The 24,229-nt window shown below is 62.7% G+C and overlaps 3 protein-coding genes across 5 annotated transcripts; 1 reads left to right on the top strand and 2 right to left on the bottom strand.

Moving 5' to 3' along the window:
• Positions 1 to 52: 52 nt before the first annotated feature.
• RPL18 (ribosomal protein L18) lies at positions 53 to 3,515 on the bottom strand. Its single transcript, XM_075016338.1, has 7 exons — positions 3,447 to 3,515; positions 2,525 to 2,611; positions 2,125 to 2,232; positions 1,693 to 1,791; positions 1,399 to 1,522; positions 714 to 783; positions 53 to 167 (listed from the first exon to the last, which is right to left on the bottom strand). The coding sequence occupies exons 1-7, from the start codon at positions 3,447 to 3,449 to the stop codon at positions 92 to 94; spliced, it is 567 nt and encodes a 188-aa protein (XP_074872439.1). The 5' UTR covers positions 3,450 to 3,515; the 3' UTR covers positions 53 to 91.
• Positions 3,516 to 5,282: 1,767 nt separating this feature from the next.
• On the top strand, positions 5,283 to 14,124 carry SPHK2 (sphingosine kinase 2). The gene is made up of 5 exons (XM_075016623.1): positions 5,283 to 6,426; positions 10,869 to 11,018; positions 11,430 to 11,524; positions 11,666 to 11,781; positions 12,024 to 14,124. Exons 1-5 carry the CDS (start codon positions 6,003 to 6,005, stop codon positions 12,997 to 12,999), a joined length of 1,761 nt encoding a protein of 586 aa, XP_074872724.1. The 5' UTR covers positions 5,283 to 6,002; the 3' UTR covers positions 13,000 to 14,124.
• A 918-nt stretch (positions 14,125 to 15,042) lies between these two features.
• DBP (D-box binding PAR bZIP transcription factor) lies at positions 15,043 to 24,007 on the bottom strand. Of its 3 annotated transcripts, none has more exons than XM_075016323.1 (5): positions 23,514 to 24,007; positions 19,488 to 19,817; positions 17,285 to 17,505; positions 16,813 to 17,000; positions 15,043 to 15,397 (listed from the first exon to the last, which is right to left on the bottom strand). In XM_075016323.1, exons 1-5 carry the CDS (start codon positions 23,659 to 23,661, stop codon positions 15,145 to 15,147), a joined length of 1,140 nt encoding a protein of 379 aa, XP_074872424.1. In that variant the 5' UTR covers positions 23,662 to 24,007; the 3' UTR covers positions 15,043 to 15,144. The 3 variants fall into 3 exon arrangements, with proteins under 3 accessions (XP_074872424.1, XP_074872425.1, XP_074872426.1); XM_075016324.1 differs by having other exon boundaries at positions 17,285 to 17,415; XM_075016325.1 differs by having other exon boundaries at positions 15,257 to 17,000.
• Between the last annotated feature and the right edge of the window lie 222 nt (positions 24,008 to 24,229).

Genomic DNA, 24,229 nt, shown 5'->3' with positions numbered 1-24,229 from the left:
TTCCGCACAGGGGAGGGGCGGCCTCCCATGAGCAGACGCAGCAGACACCAGCCACTGGTTTGCACCCTTTATTGGACACGGGCCGGCGCAGTTAGTTCTTGTAGCCCCGGCTGGCGCGGCGGCCCCGGGCCCGCTCGAACTTCCGCCCCTTGGAGCGCACGTAGGGCCTGCAGGAGGGAGAGGGGTTAGTGGGATGTCCCTGGTGCTGCTCCCCTGGCCCAGGAGCCCCAGGCCACAGATCTCTATACCCCCAGTCTGCTCAGCCCCAACTCATAGGCTGATCTCCATGCCAGCCAGGGCTGCTGTGCAGCAGGCCCAGGAAGCAGCCCCTGTAGCGAGGCACCCACCGGAGTGGGCACACAGCCAGTGCCAGGCCCAGGTTACCATCAGACCCAACACCATGACTCCAGTCCTTGCTAAGTCCTGGCTCCCAGCCCCTTCCCAGAGCTGGGGAGAGTCCGGCCTCATGGCCCCCACGCTCTTCCCAGACTGAAGTACAGAACCCAGGAGTCTGGGCCACCACTTGATACAGGAACACGATCTGCTCCCAGGCCATACGCCTCTATTACCCAGACACCCTCTGCAGGGCTCATGCCCAGCCTAGATGGGCAGGCACAGGCCGTGGGTCCCACAGCAGGGCTCAGAGGGGCAGGGGGGCACGGGCAAACGGGGCGCTGTGCCAGGCTGAGGCGGGGGAAGGGCGTTACACTCACTTGGTGTGACTGTGGGGAGTGCCAGGAGCCTTGCCGAAGTGCCGGTACACCTCACGTCCCTTCCTGGGTCCTGGGTAGGAGAGAGAGTTACGCCAGCAGTGACCCCTGGCTCTGTGCTGCAGCCCCAACCTCCAACCCAGCGCTCCCTGTCAGCTGGGTGCTTGGCTGACACCTACAGCAGGCGTCTCTGGGGGTGCACATCCACACAGGCCTCAGTGCGCAGAAAACGCAATCCAGCCGGAGTGGAGAGGATTAGAGGGAACCCTGCTCCCCCCACACCTGAGAAGGGCCCCAAGACAGTGAAACAGGATTTCTCTGGCCACTGGCCCACAGGGGCAGCCTGGCCCTACACAGAGCCTGGAGGGGCAGCAACTCCCTGCCACAGTGGGAGTCCTGTTCTTCTGTGGCAGGAACCCACCAGCTCTGCAGGCAACTCCCAGGCTGGGCATGCAGGGCCCCTCACCTGCGGTGGGCATGGGGTAGCCATGTACCTTTGCCCAGCGCTGGGCTGCAGCCCCTGGGGATGGGGCAGGTTTATTTCAACAGCACTAACAGTACTGGATCCAACACCCCCATGTTCAGATGGGCTGCCCAGGGACAGCGCCCATGGCTGCATCCCCCACCTCCGCCGGTGACACCGGGCAAGGCCGGTGCCCCTCCCAGCAGAGGGCAGCACCGGGCTCACCTGACAGCAGCACAGTGCCCTGGCCCTTGGGCGCAGCCAAGGCCAGCTGGTCAAAAGTCATGATCTGGCCTCCTGCCTTCAAGATGCGACTGCGGGCTCCCTTGGTCACCCGGAGGGCACAGACCTGCCAGGAGAGATGGGTCAGAGAGCCCCAGTGCTGGTCTTCAGCCCCTAAGTCTAACTGCTGGAATCTCCTGCCGCCAAGAGCTGGGGAGAGAACCCAGGAGTCCTGGTCCCCAGCCCCCCTCCCCATCTAGGGCTGGGAGAACCAAGGTGTCCGGGCGGCGCCTTCACCTTCAGCTTGGGGATGTCGTGGATGCGGATGTCATCAGTGATGGTTCCCACCACCACGGCCGTCTTGTTATCCCGCCCGGGGAGCTTCATCTTGCGGATCTGAAGAAGGAAAGGGGCAGAGGGTGAGCGAGACACCCGCACCCAGCACAGCCCCATGGGCCACAGCACCCCCCACTATCTCCAGTGCAGGGACACAGGCAATGGAGAAGCCAGGAGTCCAGATGTCAAGGCAAGGGACCGTCACAAGGGAGGCTGCTGGCTGGGTAGAGGGGCCCCAGCAGAGCTGGAGCAGGCAGGGCTGGGAAAAAGGGGCACAGCCCAGGATCGAGAATGCAAACTGTAGCAGTTGTGCCCACACCCAGGGCAGGCCGGATCCAGGGACCCAGGCACACCTCCCAGTGCCCTGCGGCCCCCTGTCCCCTCCCCACTTACCAGCCGGGAGAGAGCGAGTGGCGGGCGGTTGGTGCGGCTCATGAAGAGGCGTTTCAGGACCACCTTGTTGAAACGGGAGTTGGTGCGGCGCGCCAGGAACCGGTACAGCTGGAGGGAAGTGGGGAGGACAGACATGACATGACATAGTCAGGGGAGCTCCTCCCTCCACCCTCAACCCATATGCACCCAAGGGGAAACTGAGGCAGAGATGGGCCCTCCTGTCTGTGTGTGATCGGGCCACACACACCAGCCAATGGCAGAGCCAAGCACAGAACCCAGGTGTCCTAGGCCCTCTCTCCCCCTGCGAGAACTGGAGACAGAACCCAGGAATCCTCCCACCCCTGGAAGCTGCAGTGAGAACTTAAGGGTTCCGGCCCTGGGGGTAAGGGAGGAGTAGTACCTTGACCAGCAGGCGCAGGTAGATGTCCTGGCTCTTGGGCTCCGTACGGCGAACCTTGCGGTCCTTGTTGTGTCGAATATCGACTCCCTGGGGTGTGGGGGGAGGCAGACAGACACCGTCAGGGTCGCTGTTTCAGCCCCCGCTCCCAGGGACTCCCCAGGCAGAGGGTCTGAGCACAGCAGGTGCACAGGATGCCCCCCAGCTCTCCCTCACACCCGGTACACCAAAAGTTACCCTGTCTCCTGCTGACATCCCGACTAGCAGGTTAGACACCAGCACCCCCATGACCTATCCCTGTAGCTTCCGCTGCCTCCCACGTCCTCCCACACGGGGTGCCCCCAACCTCCCTGTACATCACTCATGTTCTCACATCACTGGGGTGCCCCCTGTATCCATCCCCACTGTACGCTCTGGTCCCACAACAACGGTGCCCACCAGGCAGGGGACTCCTTCCATATACCAGGCAAGTCCTCTGCTCCGTGGGCCCCTCAGCCGCCCCATCTGTGGCCTCATGTTCCCTCGACACCCCAGATAGAGTACCCCTCACCGCAACCTCTGCACGAGGTGTCCCGGTTCCCCCCCTCACGGGGTACCCCCCAGTTGCTGCACAGGGTGTCCCGGTACCCTCCCCCACGGGGTAACCCCCAGTTCCTGCACTGGGTGTCCCCGTACCCTCCCCCAGGGGGTGCCCCCCAGACCCTCACGTACCACCACCCAGGGCCCGCCCCCCCAAAAGTACCCCAGGCTCCCCGCCCATGTGAGCATAGAGGCCCCGGCGATAGAGCTGCCTGCCCCGCACCCCCATACCGGGCCCGCCGACCCCCTCGAGGCCCGCGCCGGCCCCCCATAGCCCCGTGCTCGGGCATGACCCCCCTGCGCGGCGGATGCCAGCAGATTATCCCGCCCCCCCTTTTGAGCTCACCATGGTGGCACCGGCAGCGGCCTGCGAAGGAAGGAAGAACGGCCGCGCGAAGGCTGATGGGAGAGGCCGCTCCGCTCTATGGCAGCGCGACGGCAGGCAGAGCCCCGCTGGGCCTAGACGTGTGACAGTCCGGCCGGCGCACTCAATGGTACTGGAGGACTCCGAGCTCCTTAGAGAGCCCCAGTTAGAGTTTAATGCGGGGGGAGGCTGGAAGTGAATTCAGTTTTCACAGAGCTGAAAGTTAAACTAGACTAGGGATACCAGAGCAGAGCAGAGAAAAGGGCAGCTGGGGTGAACTGGGGCACCCTATAAGAAGGTCACTGGGCTGGAGTAGAGCAGAATGGATCAGAATTTGGTGCTTGGACAAGACTAGGTTGGACTCTAGACCAGTTGTTCCCACGCTGGGGTCTACGAGAGTATTGCAGGAAGTCCATTGGGGGAAAAAAAGCTCAATAAAAATATAATGGAAATAAGTTTTAAATAAATTGTGAAATTACAATCAATTAGTATTTTTAAATTAAGTATCTTCCAACAATCTTATTATTTGCAACAAAGAAGAAGCCGTGCTAGTCTATACACTATCAAAACAAAAAGCAGTCAAGTAGCACTTTCAAGACTAGCAAAATGGTTTATTAGGTGAGCTTTCATGGGACAGACCCACTTTTTCAGCCCATAGCCAGACCAGACATGGTCTGAAGAAGTGGGTCTGTCCCATGAAAGCTCACCTAATAAACCATTTTGCTAGTCTTGAAAGTGCTACTTGACTGCTTTTTGTTTTCTTATTAATTGCAGTTTGAAAATCTAACTGGTGGTTTCTTTTTATGTTTCATGAAGCTGGAATTGACTTTGATGGGAGTCTGTGAATGGTTTGGGAGGAACTGGGGTTTGCCCTAGTAAAATAGTTGGGAACCACTGTGAGTCTAGACTAGACCAGAGTTAATGTGTCTCATCCAAGTGGGGTATTCTGATGATTGGCTGTTTCATTTACTTCCTCAAGTGGAAATCCTGCCAGTTGGTGTGAAATAATTCACCCTGAGTTGCTTCCTTTCTACATCAAAGGTTTTTAGGGTGCTGATTTATCAAGCATAAAATCAAAGTCCACAGTATTTGGCTAAAAGGAAACCTTTGCCCTGTATAGAAGAGAGACGTTTCCAGAGTTTGCACATCCTGTGGCACCTTATGGACTAACAGATCTTTTGGAGCTGAAGCTTTCATGGGCGGAGACCCGCTTAAACCACTGTGAGCTCCGGCAGAACTGCATAACACCTGGTAGAAGTAACAATGTATGGTGCCTAGTGTGCAGTGCTCCTGAGTGCTACTGTAATGCTCCTAATAAACAACGTACAGCGCCTAACACAGTGCGCGGGGAAACTGCATTTCCCCTTACTAAATATGGCCTCCATACGCATTGCCTGTTATAGAGTCTGAAGCAATTTCTTTTGCCCGCCTGCAAGATGGCCGTCACAACAGGTTAATTTCTACGGGAATGAGAGGCGGGCCTACTTTCCATAACAAAGATGGCCGCCCTCCCCGTCGGTTCATACCGGGAGGAACTCTACCTCCTTTGCCCACACCCAAAATGGCCGCCACGTTCCCGCAGAATCGGAGGAGGGTGGAGCTTCTCTATCTTCTCCCACAACAAAGATGGCGGCCAAGGGTTATTTTTGTGGAAGGAGGGCGAAGGCAGTGCGGCTGCTCACTACAAAGGTGGCCGCTGCCTGTTCCCCAGGCCAGCTGGGCGGGTTTGAGCTCCCTGATTGGCGGGAGGAGGGGACGGCGCTGCGATTGGCTGGAGCTGGCCCCACCTCCATGTATGGGGCCGGTAGCGCCTGAGGCAAGCACTTCCCGGAGGGAGGCAGGTGCAGTGGGGAAGGCGGGGGAGGGACGCCTGCTGCTGGGGGCGGCAGGTGTCAGCGGTGTGGGGGGCCCATCTCTCACCCCCGCTGTCCATAGCGCAGTGCCCCCCTTTGTGCCCACGGTTGGGGGGCGAGCACAGCCTGGATTGCCCCCCCCTTTCCCTGGGCCCCGCTCCGGGGCTGGGGGAGAAAGAAACTTTCGAAGTGTCTTTAAATACCCAGCCCAGCCCAGCCCAGCCCCCCTCCAGCCGAGCTGCCCCCCCAGGGCTAACCCAGGCGTCGGGGAGGAGGCGCAGGGCTGGAGCCAAGGGAGATCCCCGCTGTGGTTGGCTCCAAGGGCAGGGAAAGGCCAAAGCCCGTTACTGGATCCCTGCGGGCCCATCCCCGGCGAGCCGCGTGTTCAGGTCTGTCCTCATTCCTGGCCTGCCAGATACCTGCCCGCGGGAGGGCCCTGGGGAATGGGGCGTTGCCAGGCATGACGGGTCAGAGGCAGCTCAGCGCACTTGGGCTTAGAGCTGGAAATTTCTCCCACGGGGCTTAGTTGTTTCCAAGCCCACTGGCCCACTGCCAGTTCCCACCCCCGGGAACGGCTGTGGGTCTGGGTTTGAGCAGGGAGAGCTGATGGTGCCGGAAGGATCCAGCCAAGGTGTGGCTTGAGCCTGCCCGAGGAGGCCAGGTCGGCCGTGGCACCGCCAGGAAGATGAACCTCGTCCGGGGGCCGTACCACGAGGGCGCGGACACGCTGCTGCATGGGGAGTTCGGTGCCTTCCCTTCCAAGGGGTCCCGCTACGCCCTCAGCCTGACCCAGACAGCCCTGCATATCCAGCGGCTGGTGCCCAAGCCGGACACGGACCAGCGGACCGTGGTGCCCCTGGCCGAGGTGGTGGGCTGCCACACGCTGCGCAGCCGGGCGCCGGCCGACCGGGTGGCTTACTTCTCAGTCTACGCCTACCCACTGAAGAAGAGGAAGGTGGCAGTGGGATCGGGGCGTGGGCGGCAGAGGGCAGCGCGGACCTTCCAGGTGGACGGGGCGGATGACTATGAGAAGAACCGAGCGGTGGCGGAGAAATGGGCGGCTGCCATCAAGTGCCTGGTGTTGGGTATCCCAATCTCCAGTGAAACAGGTAAGGCTGGTGTGGTGCTCTCTGCCTGCTTTCCAGGTCCTGCTCCCCTCCCAGAGTTGGGCGAGAACCCAGGAGTCCTGGCTTCCACCACCCTCCCCTCACATTGCCACTAGCCTCCACTCCTATCCCAGAGCTGGAACTAGAACCCAGGAGTCCTGGTTCCTGGCCCCCTCTGCCTTAGCCAGTAGCCATCACTGCCTTCCCAGAGCCGGGGACAAAACCCAGGTGTCCTGGCTCCTGGAACCCAAGACTGAGCTCACTTGTGGAGAGCCAGAGATGGTCCTCCCGGGGTCTGAAGAAGGGACATCAGTCTCCTGTGGATGTGCCCGAGAGAGGAGGCAGCAGCCAAAAAAGGCTCTGCTGCTCCTTCAGGGCCTCCCTGAACTGGATCCGGCAAAATGTGACTCTTACCCATCCCCTTTCTCTGGTTTGGAGGACTTGTCCCTTCACCTGCCACACTGGACAGCCCTAGGGGGCTTTTACAGGACAGGCTGGGAGCCAGGACTCCTGGGGTCTCTTTCTGGCCATGGCAGAGAAGTGTGTTCTGGTGATTAGATTAGCAGGAGCTGGGCAGCAGGAGGCCGGGGTTCTCTCCTTGACCTTGGCAGAGAAGTGGGATCCGGTGGTCAGAGCAGGAAGGGCTGGGCGGCAGGACGCCTGTGTTCACACCTTGGCAGGGAAGTGTGTTCAGGTGATTAGATTAGGAGGACCAGGGTGGCAGGATGCCTGGGTTCACTCCCTGGCCCTGGGAGAGGGGCCCAGCTGTTATTTGGGGCAGCTGGACAGGCTGTCTGGATTGCATGTGCCAACCAGTGGTGCTGGGGACCCTGTGCCCACATGGCACCTGGCACGCTGGGGGCCTGATGGCGGTGCCTTGGCTCAGGGAACTCAGTAACTGGGTGTGGCCTGGTTCCTTCCTTGCCGGGGTTGGGCTGAGCTCCTTTGTGTTTCTTGGTCTGGCCAAAGGGCGATGGAGTGCCCTGAAGGTGGGGCTGTCTCATTCCTTGTCCTTTACCCTCAAGGCTTCCCTCAGGGCTCCCCAACTGTCCCCCCCAGGTCTAACCCCTCCCACAGAGCTCCCAAGGAACCTCCCAAGCTCTGAGGGCAGCCTCAGGCAATGGCTCCCTTGTCTCTGCACCTGCTGAGGGATTGGGGAGGCTGAAGGCGGGGCTGTGGGGGGTAGAAGTCAGGGTTGGGGGTTGTTGGCTCCAGGGAGTTCCGGGGAGGGATGGGGTGGGTGCCGGGGGTGAGGCTGGCTGGAGCGGGGCATGCAGCCTGGTCTGTATCGGTGGTGTCTCTCCTGTGGACCTTGCTCTCAGCCCTGGGGGTAAAGTACAGCTGCCTGTCTGGTGTGCTGAGGGGGCATCTGACCTGGAGCCAGGAGTGTTCCCCCACACGAGCACACACTGCTGCAGCCCCTAGGCCCTGTGCCCCTCCCACAGCCAGGGAGAGAACCCAGGAGCCTGGCTCCCAGCCCCCACCAGGAAGGAGCTAGGGGGTGGCTGAGCATTGGCCGACCTGTGTGCCTTCCTCTGTGGAGGTGGAGGGCATGTTCCTGGATAATCTCTTCCCCCTGCACATCCTCAGGGCTCACTTATCTGCTTCCCCCACCCTGCTGGACCCGGCGGGGAGGGCAGGGCTGGGCTGTCCCTGCTGTGTGGAACAAGGCAGGGGCTCCCTGGCACTGGGTGCTGGGACCAATACCCCAGTGTGGCAGTAGGGGGTGCTGTGCTGCCAGGAGTGGGACTCAAGAGTGGGCGCTCTTTCTGTTCCCCCACCCCAGAGGGGCTGCATGTCTCTGCCAGGCAAGGGGTCCCTGTATAACAGCCCCTGAGCTCCACCCCAGAGGGGCTGCATCCCCATGCCAGGCGAGGGGTCCTTGTCATTTGTGTCTTGCACCCAGCATGCTTCCAGTAAGGTAAGGTTCTGTATTGGACGCAGGCTTACCCTATTGCTTCCTGACCTGAGAGATTTCTAGCAGTGTCTGCCATGAGGTTCTGGCTGGAGTTAACCTCCCCCTTTCTGTCCTGCCCTCCTGTCACTGTCGCGCTGGCTCTGAAACTCTGGGCCGATCCGAACCAGCCTGGCTTTGCAGTGACATGCCCCAACTGTGTCACCACTCGGCCACGTGGCTGGCCATATGCTGCGCCTTTGGCTGTGGTTGGCCTGGGGTTGGTGTCTTGCTCAGAGCCAGCCTCCCTGCTCTGGACAGGATTGTTTCTCCTGACAAACGGACAGGAAACGTCAGCAACAGCCGTGAATCTCTTGATGCCATGTGACCTGGGCACCGGATCCTTTCTCCACCTTGCAGCTGAGCTGGCCGTCCATTTTACCCCTCCCCAGTACACAAACCCCACTGCCCCACTCTGGACCTGGAGGCTCGCTGAGTGACATCTGCCACGGGGGGCTGCGAAGGTCTTTGGTTCCATGCACTCCCGACACACAGCCATTGTCTGAGTCATTTCCGTGGCAGCCGTCCCGGCTGCCCTCCGAGGGCTTGTCACAGCTGTGTGAGGTGACTGTGGCTCCAACCACAGCTGAAGAAGGTTGTAAGTTCTGTTGGACACGGCTGAGTCAAAAAACAAACCAACAAGTTGGTCCTCCAGCCCTTGCTCATGGGAGAATCCTATGTGCCTTCTACTGAAGTCAACGGAGAACTGCTGGAAAATGTGGAGCGTTTCCCATACCTTGGAAGTCACCTTTCCTCTAACGTCAACATTGATGTGGAAATCCAGCATCGTCTGAGCCGCACAAGCTCTGAGTCTGCCCGGCCTGAGACAAAGCTCCTTGTATACCGCACAGTAGTTCTTCCAACCCTGCTATATGCATGTCAGACCTAGACAACACAAGCATCATTTGAAGGCACTTGAACAATACCATCAACACTGCCTCCAGAGCATCCTAAATCCCTCTCGAGAGGACAGGCGCACGAACACGAGCGTCCTGGAAGAGTCGAACATGACCGGCATGGAAGCCGTTATCATTCACCGACCGCTTGGCTGAACTGTCCTGTCCGATCAGCGCCTCCCCGAACAGATTCTGTTTTCAGAGCTGGAGGGGGGCCAGTGCAAGCGATATAAGGATGTGCTGAAGGCACATGTGAAAAAGTGCAGCATTGGTGTCGACACATGAGAGAGCCTTGCCCAGGGGCACCCCCAGTGGAGAGCAGTAATCTGTGAGGGGATGGCACAATTTGAGATGTCCTGTCATGGTGCAGATGAGGGGAGGCGGAGAAGGAGAAAAGAGCACCAAAAACTGCCCAGCGCCCGTCTAGCAGCTACTGACGCCTGCCCCCTCCGTGGTAAGACCTGCGCCTCCAGAATCCGGCTCATCAGCCTCCAACGGACTCTCGAATAGGAGGGTGACAGGAAGACGTCCTACTCGTTAGCGAGCGACCACCCAGATCTGCTCTTGGGCCGGTTTCCACATCGGGCCACTAATTCTGGTTCGCTCTCCCGGAGGCTCCGTGGCAGCATACGCTGGCCGGTCGGGCACGTCTGGAACGGGAGCTCACGCCCCAACCGTGTGCATGCGGCAAACGGTCCACACTTCATGCGTGTATTAGAGCCTGCACCATTGGCTGGATGACCGTCACCTCCTGGGCCGTGTCTTTTCCCCAGCTCGTGCGCTTTGGCCGTCAGGCGTCGGCGTTTGGAATTTGACCCTCTGCCCCAGAGATCTCTCTCTGTGCCGGCGACTCAGCCGAGCAGCTTCTCAGCTGCATGCCGGTTTGTCAGGTTTGGCCAGCAGCCCCCAGGATTGGCAGGGCGAGGTAATTGCAGCTGCCCCGTGCTAGGTTATCGGCTCCCCCGAGGCCCTGCCTGGCTCTGGTGTTCTGGGATTGCCTGCTGATGACGTGTATGCGTGTGGCTTGGCTGGGAGCAGACTCAAAGCAGCCACCCTGCACCTCAGGGAGCCTTGTAGCCAAGTGGGCGAAGCTGAGGTGCTCGGGGGCTTTGAGGAGAGGCTGCTTGGTCGGGGCCTATTATTGTTGCTTTGGTGCGTCAGTCTCTCTCCCCCGGCTCCCCCTTGGCAGCCCGCCGCGTACGCCCTGCCCGCAGGAAGCAGCAGGGTGGCTGGCGGAGTAGGTCTCTGTATCAGATCTGGCGTCCGTACAGGGCTTCCCTCACCCACAGACACCCCGGCTGGCTCGGCGTCAGCCTGGCACGTGCTGCTGGGGGAAGGGAGGGCTCGCCAGCTGTGAGCCGCACAAGGTGTGCGACGCCTGCCGGCATCTGGGGCTTGATAGATGAGCCTTGCGTTACCCCTCCCCCATACAGACAGCCCTCTCAGCACCGGCTCCTGGGGTGATCTGCTCCCAGGCCCCACCCCAGAGGCAGCCGCATCTCCGCACCGGGTGGTGGGTCTTTGTCACCAACCCCCCCACCCCCCAGAGGCAGCCGCATCTCAGCGCCAGTGTCTGCCCTGCTCTCTTCTTGCAGACATTGCCCCCAGCCTCCTGCCGCGCCGGCGCCGGCTGCTGCTGCTGATCAACCCCTTCGGGGGCAGAGGCCTCGCCCTCCAGTGGTGCCAGACCCATGTGCTGCCCATGATCACGGAGGCGGACATCAGCTTCAACTTGATCCAGACAGGTGGGAGGGGGTGGGACTGATGGAGGGGGCAGGGCCAAGGGAGCGGAGGGCGAGGGGCCAATGGGCTGGGCCTGAGGGGGAAGGGCCAGGGCAGAATGCAGTGCAGTGGGCTGGAGGGGGAAGGGCCGGGATTGGGGGGGGCAGGGCAGAGTGGGGTGCAGCGGTCTGGAGGGGGAGGGGCTGGACTGGAGGGGGATGGGCTGGGACAGAGTGAGGCTGGGGTGGAGGGGGGTGCAGCGGGCTGGAGGGGGAAGGGTCGGTATTGGGGGGCTGGGGTGCAGTGGGCTGGAGGGGGGGGGCTGGGGCGGAGTGGGTCGTAGTGGGCTAGAGGGGGAGGGGCCAGGGCAGAGTGGGGTGCAGCGGGCTGGAGGGGGCTTCATATCGGATGCCCCATCTCTCCTCTTGCCCCAGAGCGGCGGAACCACGCCCGGGACCTGGTGAAAGACATCAACCTGGCGGACTGGGATGGGATTGTCGCCGTCTCAGGGGACGGGCTCCTCTACGAGGTAACGTGGGGCCCCCTCCCCTGCTTGTCGCTCTGACCCCACGGCCCTCCCTGAACTGGGATGGATCGCAGGAGTCCTGCCTCCCAGCCCCCACCTCCTCCTCTCCCCACTAGGCCTCACAGCCTCCTCTGTGCGGTGCAGGTTCTCAACGGGCTGATGGAGCGCTCTGACTGGGAGGAGGCCGTCAGGATGCCAGTTGGGATTTTACCATGCGGCTCGGGGAACGCCTTGGCTGGAGCAATCAACTGTAAAGCCGGGTAAGGGCAGTGCTGGTGCTGGTGCTGTGGGGGGCAGGGAGCCAGGATACCTGGGCGCTCTCCCCAGCTGTGGGATGGGGTGGGGTGGGAGGCCGGCGCATGGGGAGCAGATGGGGCTTGTGGGGGCGGGGGACCCTTCCCCACCTCCTGCCCTCGGCTCCGCAGCAGCGGGAGGCCGGTGCTTTGTCTGTGGGCTGTGCCCCTGCCAGGCAGCTCACCCCCTGCCTTCCCCCCCACCGCAGGCTGGAGCAGGCGCTCGGCCTGGAGCTGCTGCTGAATTGCGCCATGCTGCTGTGCCATGCGGCCGTGACCCCGCTGGACCTAGTGGCCGTCACCACGGCCTCAGGCGCCCGCTGCTTCTCCTGCCTCAGCGTGGCCTGGGGCTTTGTCTCAGACGTGGACATCGAGAGCGAGAAGTACCGGCACATGGGCGCCGCCCGCTTCACCCTGGGCACCCTGGTGCGCCTGGCGTCCCTGAACACCTACCGCGGGCGCCTCTCGTACCTGCCCGCCGCCGACGCCACCGCCCACCGGCCCATCTCCCGCAGCATCACCGTGGCCCCCAACGGCTGCTTGCCCCTGCAGCGCCTGCCCCTGCACCGCGCCCTGTCCGACATGGGGCTGTGCGAGGAGCGCCACGCCCTTCAGGGGGCCGAGCTGGCCCCAGCCCCCTGCCCCTCGCCAGGCTCCCCACCCCCCTGCTCCGCCTCTGCCCTGCCCCCGCCCTCCTTCTCCTTCCAGCCCCTGCCAGGGCAGCTGCTGGCCGGTGGGGTGGGCGAGGCCCAGGTGAGGGGCCCCCCGGATGAGCTCCTGGTGCCGCTGGGCGAGCCGGTGCCAGGCTCCTGGGTGACGGTGGAGAATGACTTTGTGCTGGTGCTGGCCATCTACCCGAGCCACCTGGGGGCCGACCTGCATACGGCCCCCTTCGCCCGCTTCGACGACGGCCTCATCCACCTCTGCTTCATCAGAGCCGGCATCTCCCGGGCTGCTCTCATGCGCCTCTTCCTGGCCATGGAGAAGGGCAGCCACTTTGAGCAGGAGTGCCCGCACCTCACCCATGTGCCCGTCCGGGCCTTCCGCCTGGAGCCCCTCACCCGCAAGGGCATCCTGACTGTGGACGGTGAGCGGGTGGAGTATGGCCCCATCCAGGGCCAGGTCCACCCGGGCCTGGCCTGCCTGATCACGGGCATTGACCGCCTCAAGAGTGCCACCGGCTGATGCCCGCTGCCCCTGGCTGCGCCCCCTCTCTGGGCGGCTTGTTGCAAGGGGGATCTGCCCACAGCTGCGACTGGCTGGCAGGGGGCATGCTGCCCTCCCTCCTGCGGGCAGGGGGGCAGCCAGGACCATGTGTGCTGCCCTGCCCAGCTCCTGCCTAAAGTTGCCTATTTATTGCTTTGATCCTGGTCTCACCCACTGAATGAATGTAATTCAGCTGGGCAGGGGCCGGGAGTCGCAGTGGAGGGAGCATGTGGGGTGTTGTTTGTGGCCCTCCTGGGCCACCGTCCCTCAGCCAGGGGCTGGAACGCGGGCAGGGGGGGTGTTAGCCTCCTGCCACTAGGGGGAGCTCAGCCTGCAGCTGTGCAGTTGGTGCAGTGTTCTTGTTTCCCCCTAGGGGCTGTCAGGGGAGCTGCAGTTGTATGAGTGCTGGTTGTGCTGCCTTATGTGTCTCCCCCTGGGGGCTGGAGGCCAAACTGCAGGGAAGCTCCCCGCCCCCGCCCTGTACAGTCAGCCTGGCTGGTTGTGTTGTGGACCAGTAACAGTTTTGACTGTGTCCTTGTTCACACCTCTGGCCCCTAGAGAGGGGAGTGGGGCTGGAGCTTTGTCTCCCAGCTCTGGGACTAAACTATCTCCCCTCCAGCTACCCCAGCCTCCCTACTAGTACCCACTCTGACAGCTAGCCCCCCCCCCCCCCCCCCGAGCAGAGGTTTAAATGTCAGGAGGGGAACGGGACCTGCTAGATGAGTCTGTGTGTGGGCTTGGGATCTTTTCCTGGACAGGGGAGTGGGGGAGAACCTGTGGGGGTAGGTGACTGTGCCTCAGTTTCTTTTGGTACGAGGCTAGCTGGCTGTGCTCCCCCTCAGGCCCTGTGCGAGGACCCTGGGAGCCCTGCCTGGGGGGAAGAGGCAGGGCCTTGGTCAAGGACTCAGCCTGGAGATTTCTTTGCACTAAAACCTTTGTGTTCTGTGAAGTGGGGATGGCTGGGCCACATGTGCTGCAGGGTGTTGTCTGTCTGTCTTTCCTGTCTGTCTGAGTAGTAGCTGCTAACAGCCCTCCCCCCAAAATAACTGTGAGCAGGAAACTAAACTGAGCTGAATGTGATCAGATTCCTGGGCCCCTCTCCCCTAGAACCCCACTGCCTCCTGTCCCTGAGCAGCCGCATGGGCTCATCTCCCCTGGCACCCCACTGTCCCACGTGTCTGTCTTTTCCCCCACCCATGGGCCCATCTAGCCCTGTATCTGACCCCCGCATTGGCTCTGTATGTATTCTGCTGGCCCAAAGCACTGGGGGGAGCAGCTTGGACTTCCCCCACAATGCAATGGGAGGCCATTCCCACCTGACCCTTGCTAAGGGCGGGAGAGGGCAGTCAGGGCCTGTGTGTTAACCCTGCGTGTGCTGTGGCCACCCTTGCTGTCCCCACGTCTCTGTGTGTCAAGTGATTTAGACCTATGCAATAAAGCAAGAGCATGAGGCGTCAGGGCTGTGCCCTTCATTCTGCTATAGGGCCCTGGGCTGGGGAGCAGGAGTGAGAGGCACTAATAGAGCTGGGTCTGGGGGGTGGATTGAGTGCTCCACTGGCAGGGGCCTACAGGGTGGGAGTGAGAGGCACCAATGTGGGGCGCAAGGGCTGGGCTGCGGGGCTGCAGATCAGGAGTAGGGGGCACCAGAAGCACTGCGGGGAGCCCAGTGTTCTGGAACCCCTATGAGTTGAAGTCGAGGTGGGGGGGAAGGACCCTTGGGACTTGTAAAGCTGGTGCCAGGAAGGTGCATTGCTGGGTTTGACCACTAGGGGGCAGCACTATACAGGGCCCCCCTCCTTTGCTGAGGAAAGGGGCACAGGTCTTCCCCCCTCTAGGGGCACTGGCCCTGGTCTGACCCCAGGGTGGGGACTGGCTGGCTGAGGGGGGCTGCCACAGTACCCACACGTGTGCGGGTGTTAAACCCACAGCTAGGTTCCCCCCCCTCCACCCTCCCCAAGCCCCCCTGTGGACACATTCCCACCCCTCACCCATTCAAACACGCTGCCACCAATCAGCCTCCATCACTTTCTCAGGTCTTTTATTGCCGTGGTCCAATCGGCAGCAGCCGGGGGGGAGCAACTGGTTGCCCTTCGGCATATCACCACGTGAGGAAAAAATAAACTCTCAAGGCCTAACCCCCCCACAAACGCCAAGACCTCCCCGTACATATAGATTTTCTTTCTGTATGAAATAAGTCCTCTTCCTCCTCTGTAAAAATATAAAACCACGTCCTCCAATCCCTCGCCGGCCTGGGCTCACTGCAGCTGGTCCTGCACCCGCAGAGCCCCAACCGCTCGGGAACAGTTTTACTCCCATGCTAAAAACCCACTTGTCTCTTGTGCTGAGCGGTGGGAGCTGTGTCTCGCTCTGTCCTCCCCTGAAAAAAAAACAGGTCCATGCGCTGCTTTCCCAGCACCACCTCTGTCCGTGCCCGTGGGCCGTGCCGGGTGACCGGCTGCTCCCGAAAGTCGCCCAGCATCCAGGCAGGAGAGGCAGCACTGGGGGCTCCGGCTTTGTGAAAACGCCCATAAAGAGACAAAACCTAGGGAAGTCAAGCCGGCTGGAGGGACTGGGGGTTAGGCAGCACAACAGCAGGGTGGGCAGGCTGGAGACACAAGGTGCAGGGCCCGGCAAGCCTGGCCGGGCTTAACAAAATATATAGAACAGCAGTAGAATAATAATAATAGTAGGAATAACACCTCCCCCTCCCCCCATCCAAGCCCCTGTGCAAACCCATGGAGTGTCCCAGCAAGGCTGCATTGTGTCCCCCTCCCCCACTGCTGGCAATAACCATCCCACACCAGCCTCCCCTGTGCTGCAGAAGGGGTTAGAGTGCAAAGGGTTAAAGGAGAGCAGCTGGGAGCCAGGACTCCTGGGTTCTACCCCTACTCAGGGAGACGGGGAGAGCCAAGAGGCCTGGGTTGCAGCCCTGCCCTGGGAAGTCAGAGCTCCCCGCCTGCTCTAACCCACTAACCCCACTCAGCTCCCCAAGCCCGGCAGAGAACCCAGGAGGCCTGGCGGCCAGCCTGACCCCTGCAAAGTTACTGGCCTTGTACTGACTGAGAAGCAGCTGAGCTGATGGAAAGGGGAGGAACCCCTGGGGTGAAGGTTCCCCTCCCCAGTCCCTGTGACACAGAAGCCAAAGGTGTCATTACACCCCATTACCACCAGGTGGCACAGCGGAGTTGTACAGTAACAGACCCTGGTCTCTCCCGAGCAGGGTAGAGGGTTGGGAACAAGACTCCTGGGTTCTAACCTCAGCTCCCAGAAACCAGTGCCCCCTGCTCTAACCACTAGCCCCCACTCCCCCCCGAGCCTGGGAGGGAACCTAGGAATCCTGGCTCCCTTTCCCTTGCTCTAACCACTATTCCCCCTCCCCTCCCAGAGCTGCAGATAGAACCCAGGAGTCCTGGGTGCCAGCTCTCTCTTTGGACAAGCCCGCTACCAGTTCACTCTCCCCACAGATTGGCTCTGTGCCCCTCACCTTCCTCCGGTGGAGTGGGGGGAGGAGCGTGTGTCTGCACACCGCCCCAAAACCCCCCGCTTAGTTCTGCCCACGGGGAGGGGTGACCAGTTCCAACCCCCACACTCCAGCCTGCTCCCTGGGAACCTCAGATGGTCCAGTTCCCAGGCAATGTCTCTCCTGGCTCCAGTCCTGGACAGTCTTCACGGCAGCAGTGGCAGGAGCCAGAGCACCCCTGTAGGGGCAGAGCCCAGGGTGGGGTGGCTGTGGGAGCCGGGGGGCGTTCGGCGGTGCAGGCGCCCTACAAGGCGCCGTGCTGCGACTCGTACTTAGAGAGGATGGTGCGGTAGCGGGAGAGCTCCTGGCGGATGCTGGCCACCTCCTGCCGCAGTACGGCGTTCTCCTTCTCCAGGAAGGCCGCCCGCACTGTGATCTGGTTCTCCTTCAGGCGCCGGGCGTCTCGCGACCGCTTGGCCGCCTCGTTGTTCTTGTAGCGCCGGTTCCAGTACTTCTCGTCCTGTGAGGGGCGGGCGGGAGGGGGTGACATGAGCGAGGGGAGGGCTGATGGGAGCTAGCACCCCCTAAAGGGGACAGGCCCTGCCCCATTCCTTGCCCCCTTGAGCCAGCCTGTGCTTTGCCCTGGGGCCAGGTGGGAGCCAGCGCCCCCTAGAGAAGACAGGCCCCTGCCCCATTCCCTGCCCCCCTGAGCCAGCTAGTGCCTGTCCTGGGCCTGGTAAGAGCTGGCAGCCCCACAGAGTGGGACTGTCCCTTGCCCCACAGTCTCCCAGGGCTGGGACCCACCTTTTGCTCATCTGGCACTTGGATTTTCCGCGCCTTTTTCATGATGGGCTGCGGCTTGAGCTCCTCGTCGGAGAACCGGTGCTTCCGGGGGTCGAACGTCTCGTGGCCCGGGACACTGGAGAGCGCCAGGTCTGCAGGGTCAGGGTCAAAGTTCATCAGCACCTCCACTGCCTCGGGGTCCACCGGGCTGGGCGTGTTCCGGGAGATGGGGGTCACCGGGCCTGGCGGGGGGATGGCAAGGAAAGGTCAGAGCAAGGCACGTTCCCACTTTGTGCCACCAGATGGCAGCACTGCATCATCTGGCTGCTCTCCCTGTGCCCCGTTCCCTGCCCTGGATATCAGAGCTTGTGCCCCCTAGAGGCGATAGGCCCCATGCCCTGGAGCAATGAGCCATATTCAGTGGAACACTGCCCCTTGCCCCCCATGGGACAGCACTGGGTGCCAACGGAGCACCAGCAGTTGGCATCTCCGCAGCACGTCCCTCATCCAAGCCCTGACCGACTGTGACCCTGCTTCGCAGGAGTTCTGTACGGATCAGGCCTGGGGCCGTGGCGGGGCAAGGCCACCCTGGGGGAGCTGCAGAGCCAGGAGGGGATTAGAGCGCAGTTTACAGCCTGCAGGATTTCACTGTTCACTGGCATCAGCACAGCCCTGGGACAGATGCTGCCACCCCATAAACACCTGCCGGGGCAAAGTTCCCCGGGGGGAAACTGAGGCACAGCAAGGGGAAGGGACTTGGATAAACTCACAAGGCAGGAAATAGAACCCAGGAGTCCTGGTTCCCAGACCTCCCCCAACCACTAGCCCCCATTCCCCTCCCTGAGCCAGGATTGGAACCCAGGAGACCTGGCTCCCAGCCCCAGTTCCCCAGCTGTGTGGGGGAGGGAAGCGGGGGCTGTGCTCAGCAGATATAGGCAGGAGGTGGGCTGGGAAGGGGAGGTGCAGGATGGATGGGGAGAATCAGGCGGGGGGCAGGGTGTCAGGTGGTTGGGGGACAGGGATGAGGGTGGGTGCAGGGTGCAGCGGGGAGGCAGCTGGGCAGGGCAGGGAACAGAGAGCATGGGGGTCACAGGGGTCTGGAGTGCGGGTGTCTGTTGTGGGGGCGTGCAGGGCTGGGGGGTAGGGAGCAAGTTAGGGGGTGCAGGACAGGATATGGAGGTGGGCACAAGTGGGGTGGGGGTAGAAAATGGGGATTCAGGGCAGGGTGAAGAGTAGGGCGGGCAGCGGGGGAAGGTTTGCAGGGTGGGGGGATGGAGAGGGGGAGGGAGGTTGTGGGGCAGGGAGCAGGACGTTCAGGGGGCAGCGAGGGGTGAAGCATGCGGGGAATGGGGGGCTGCGGTGGGCGGCGAGGGGTCCCTGCAGGGAGTGGGGGGCAGCGAGGGGGGCCGTGTGGCAAATGAGGGGCGGCGAGGGGGGCCCTGCAGGGAATGGGGGGCGGCGAGGGGGATTGCGGGGGGCGGCGAGGGAGGCCGTTCGGGGAATTGGGGGCGGCGAGGGAGTTGCGGGGGGCGGCGAGGGAGGCCGTGCGGGGAACGGGGGGCGGCGACGGGGCGTGTGGGAAATGGGGGCCGCCGAGGGGGGTTGCGGGAGGACGCCGCGCGGGGGAATCCCGGATCTCATCGGCGGTCCCGTGTCCCGGCACGACCCCTCCCGCTCCGCCCCGCGTCACGTTCCGCGGCCTCCGCCCGCGTGTGAGGGGCCAGGCGGGCGCACGTGGTGCGGCGTGTGCAGGGGGCGGGCGCAGCCCGGATTGCAGTGGGGCGGGAGATCCCCCTTACGAACCGCGGGGGGGGGAGGGGAATTCGAGGATTCCCTGTTACGTACGGGGGGGAGTCGGGGATCCCCCTTACGGGCGGGGGGTCGGGGGATGCCCCGTTTCGTGATGTCCCCTGAAGCGATTCCCCGATTGGGTCACGTGAACGCTCCCTGGGATGCTTATGGGGTTGTGAGTGGGGCAGGGCTCAGCCCCTCGCCATTTGAACTGGCGCTGGGGGGCACAGCCTGACAGGCAGAGAGCCCGTCTGCTGCCCCAACCCCCTCCCGCACCTGGGCACCCTGCCCTTTACTGCCCAGCGTCCCTGTGCCCCCTACCCCAGCCCTGCACCCATGGGTGCCCTCTGTCCCCAGCCCTGCACCATTGGGTGCCCTCTGTCCCCCTGTATCCCCAGCCCTGCACCCATGGGTGCCCTCTGACCCCGACTACCTGCTTTGGTGCAGCCCTGGTCGCCGTCGCTGCCGGCCAGGCCCTCGGCAGGCGAGGAGCAGGCGGAGGAGGTGCAGGAGGCCGGGCGGCTGAGGTCCATGCCGCTGGCGCTGGCAGGCGAGGGGGTGGCCTGGCTGGCCGGGGAGAAGGGCGGCTGGGCTGGGCTGGGTGGCAGCCCATTCTCCAGCAGGAATTCGTCTAGGTCCACGTACTCGATCTCGCTGTAGGGCAGGGTGCGCTCCCACAGCAGGGAGCCCAGGTAGGCGCACTGCCCTGCCCGCACTCCCCCCAGCTCCTCCTCCATCTTGCGCTCCTTCTCCTTGGCCATGCCTGCAGGGGGAGAGACGGGGGTCAGGATGCCTGGGCTCCTTCCCTGGCTCTGGGAGGGGAGTGGGGTCTAGTGGTTAGAGCAGGGCAGGGCGCCAGGATGCCTGGGTTCCTTCCCTGGCTGTGTGCACTTCTGGGAGCCGTGGGACCTCACGGGTACATGTGGCTCCCAGTGGCAGCCGGCCTGTGCTCACATCACGTGGGGGCTGGAAGTGTGATCCCACACAGCTTGCTGGCAGCTCACCCAGGGAGAGCACAAGTGGGCACACGTGGGAGGGGGTGGTGGAGGGGCGAGTGGCCAGCCCAGGGTGGTGCCACACCCAGGAATGTGGGTGCCAGCAGCGGGCTGTGCCCAGGAGTGCGCAGGAGCACCAGAGAGCAGGGGCCACACGTGCAGGCCTGGTGTTGCACGCCCGAGTGTCTGCACGGGGCATGGAGGCGCGTGCACAAGCGTAGGGAGGTGCGTGCACAAGTGACTGGATCGGCGTGCACGGACTGGGAGGGGGAGTCATTGCACAGGCACAAGCATGTGCATGCACCTGCCTGAGGCTGGGTGTGTTCGGTAACGTGTGCCCACATGTGCAGGGGAAGGTGTGCACCCACAGGGAGCAAGAGCCGGGCATGGGCCCGATGCTGAGTGTGGCAAGGACAGGGAGCAGTTGTGGACCCCCCTCCCAGCCCCCCAAACCTGTGGGGGGCCTGGCCTGGGCAGGGGGTTGACTGAATTCAAGGACCAAGACAGAGGTGGGGAGACTGACAGCAGGGGCAGGAGAGACCCAGGGGCCTGTGAGGACAGACAGACAGGCAGGGCTGCACAGTGCCAGCCAGACACTGCCCTGGCCTGGGGCCCCAGCTGCTCCCCAGCCTCAGCTGCAGCCAGGCCAGCCTCCTGCACGTGCCTCCTGCCTGCTCCCTGTGCACGTGAGGCCTAGCTCACCTCAGGCAACCCTGGCTCAGCTGCACTCTGCTCACTGCAGCATGCGCAGCTCAGACTGGAGTCCCCGGGCAGGGCCCCTGCCTAGCGGCTGCAGGTTCAAGACCGGCCAGGGAATTGGCCTGGCTCCCAGGAGAGGGGACTGGCCCCCCCTCATTTTGCTTGGGTTTTTGCTGCAGATCTGCCTTCCACACTGGCATCTGCTGTACCAGCGCCTGCACAGTCATCCAAGGAGAGAACGCAGGAGTCCCGGCTCCCAGGAAAGCCTCCCCCCAACACTAACCACTAGACACCACTCTCTTCTCACAGCCAGCAACAGAATTAGGAGCCCTGGCTAGGAGTCCCAACCCTCCCCTCCCAAAACCAGGGAGAGAACCCAGGAGTCCTGGCTCCCAAGCACCAACCTCTGGCTCCCCTGCTCTAACTGCCAGGCATCTTGCCCCCCCGCCCCCGCAGCCAGGGATAGCGAGTTGTTTTCTCTAGGTCAGCTGACTGCATCCCAAGCCCCCCTGTGATCCCCAATGCCCCCAGTCTGGGGGTCAGCGGGTCTAGCTTTAGCATTTGGCTAAAAATCAACCATCTCCCCTGCTCCCCCTGGCCTGGGGTCAAGGCAGGAGAGGAATGGGGCACAAGGCATTCAGGGTGCCCCAGAGGAACGGGGTCTGAAGCAAAGGATGCTGGGATGCTGCATGGTGACAGAGCTGACATAGGGCTATGGGCTGGGGCAGCCCCAGCCTCCCCGCCCCCCGCCCCCGCTCCCGCTCCAGCCCCTTCGCTGGCACGGGGCTGAGCAGGTGGAGCAGGCAGGGTGCCTTGGTAACGCCCCATTCCTGGGGCCTGACTCCCGGTCCACATGTGGAGGGAGCCAGGTGATGGTCCCAGGGCACAGCCTGGGCAGGGCAGCACCCCAAAAGCACAGGCGAGTGACTGGCTATGGGGTCTTGGCTCCCATCCCTGCCGGTGTCCCTCACTCCCGACCTGCAGCCCCAGGCTTCCCCCCCATCCCTGCCGGTGGCCCTCACTCCCGACCTGCAGCAATTTGGGACCTCCTTCCTCCCTCTTTCCACCAGCACGTGCCAAGGGGCCTTGTATTCCGGCAGGGACGGGGGGCGGGCTAAGCCATGCTGTCTGATTCCCCAGCGGGTGCTGCTGTCCTGGGGCTGGGCAGCTGCTGCGGGGGGGGGGCGGGGGATGCCCTGGTCTGGGTCTGGCCTGGGTCTGGCCTAGCTGTCAACGCTGAGGCCTCCCCCTGTACCGGTCCACACAGGCTCAGCAGCGCCAGCGTTTTCCCAACATTTCCTTAGGCAAAAAAAAAAAAAAAAATCACCACCAACCCAACCCTCAGCGCACGTTTCTCTGCCTCCTGTCACATCCCGTGTCCCGGCTGTGTGCTGGCTGTGGGGATTTAGAGCTGTGTCTGTGTGTGTCATGCAATTAGGCAGCAAACCTGCCCAGACCCTGCCCCCCGACCTCCCCTGGCCCCCACGCCTCGGGAGTTTTCTAAACTTCCCAGTGAGACCGGACAGGGCGGGGAGGTTCCTGCAAACCCCCCCCCCCCCACACCCCCCTCTGTCTAGAGCTCTGGCCCAAATATGCTGGGTCTCTGTCACAAACACACATGCACTCGGCTCCTGGCTGTCCCTCTCACACACAAAAACACACACACTGCCTCTGTGTGTGTCACATGCACACTGCCTGTCTGTCACAACCCCACATCAATACACAGTTTCTGGCCATCTCTGGCTCACGCAAATACACCCACACTGCCTCTGCCTCTCTTGCACAAAATTAGGCATGCTGTCACCAACAAACACACACAGAATGTACTTGTGTACAAGACACACACTGTTTCTGTCTTGTACACAAGTAAATTCTGTGTGTGTGTGTGTGTGTGTGTGTGTGTGTATTGCTGCCCTGAAGGGTCCCAGGGATAAGGCTGGCCCAGAGGAATTTGGGGCCCAGGCTTCTCACATTCGCTGGGATCCCTCCTGTTTCCCTGCATTTATGCAGATCTTTTGGGGGCTCCACAGCTGTCCCCCCTTCTCCCTTCATCTCAGCTGCCCATTGCCAGCCCCTGCTCGAAATCCTGCTGGAGGAGAGGGTGGCACAAGGGACCACTGGACAGCCAGCCAGCAGCTGAAAGCAACCGGGGAGGCCGAGGCTGGGAGACTGCAGAGGGGGACAGAGGCCCTTCCTGGGGCTGTATTTCCCTAGCTGTATCCGCAGGCTGGCAGGGAGGCCAGGAGGGACGGGGAGGGAGGGCTGTAGGGAGGGCTGACCCAGGGGTCTAGGGATATGGTGGAATGACAGGATTCCTGGATGGAAAGAGGGCAGGGTGTGTGTGGGGATGCGGGGGTGGGGGTGCTCCTAGGAGATGGAGGGATGATGGTTGAATGAATGGGACGTTTCTATGGGGATGGAGGAATGGATGGATGAAAGGGAGCTCCTATTGAGATGGATGGATGTGTGGACAGACAGTGGGGTTCCTATGGGGCTGGACAGATGGATGTGGGTTTCCTATGGAGATGGATGGACAGATGGTGTGGTTCCAATGGACATGCCTGGCTAGACAGACGGATGGTGGGGTTCCTATGGAGATGGATGGACAGATGGCTGGATGGGGGGTTCCTATGGAGATGGCTGGAGGGTGGGGTTCCTTTGGTGATGGGGGGACGGGACAGAGGGCTGGCTGGACAGGGAGGGCGAGTGCCCGCCCCAGAGACCCGCGGGGGACCGGACAGACGCACGGCCGTCGGGGCACTTACAGGTGGCCGGGTCCTTGGGCCTGCGCTCCGGGCTCTTGACGGGCCCCTGCTGCAGGAGGCTCTTCAGGTTGACCAAGCCGGCCCCGGGCAGCCCCAGCTGCGGCGAGGACAGCAGCGGATTGGGGAGCTGGGCCGCTTGCCTGGCCATGGCCCCGCGGGGATCCCCAGGGGAGCTGGGGGATCCCACGGGCCAGGAGAGGCTCCCCCAAGTCCCAGCAGGTCCCTGGGAGCCGACAGGATCCTCTCGGGCGACCAGCCCCTGTGGTTCCCCCTGGGGGGGACCCTGAACCCCCCTAGCTCCGCAGCTCCCCGGCCCCCTCTTCTCTGCAGCAGCAGCAGCCAGAACAACTTCTCACGCCTGCCAGTATTAGAGAGGCGGGGGGGTGCCGCAGGGCAGCAGCCAGAGAGTCCTCCGCCCGGCCAGGTGTACTCCGCAAATGTCGGGGTGCAGCGCTGCCGACCCCCCAGAGCTGCTCCCGCGGCTCCTTGCAGCTGACAGCCACGACCGGATTTTTTTTAATCTTTTTCCCCAAGACTCCCCGCCTGGGGGAGGGAGGGGGGGAAGTGGGAAGGGCTTGCACGAGTGGGCGTGGCCTGCACCCCAGCCACCTCCCCTGCCCCTCCCCCCAGCCAATCGGCGGGCTGGGGAGGTTTGCAAAGCCACCGCCTCGTGTGCCCGGGCCTGTCAGGTGTCCGGGCCATGGGCGGGGGGGAAG

The sequence above is a fragment of the Carettochelys insculpta genome, chromosome 22, assembly GCF_033958435.1.
Source record: "Carettochelys insculpta isolate YL-2023 chromosome 22, ASM3395843v1, whole genome shotgun sequence".
In the NCBI taxonomy this organism is placed as follows: domain Eukaryota; kingdom Metazoa; phylum Chordata; order Testudines; family Carettochelyidae; genus Carettochelys; species Carettochelys insculpta.
The sequence above is the reverse complement of the archived record's forward strand: the minus strand, read 5'-3'. Positions and strand labels throughout refer to the sequence as shown.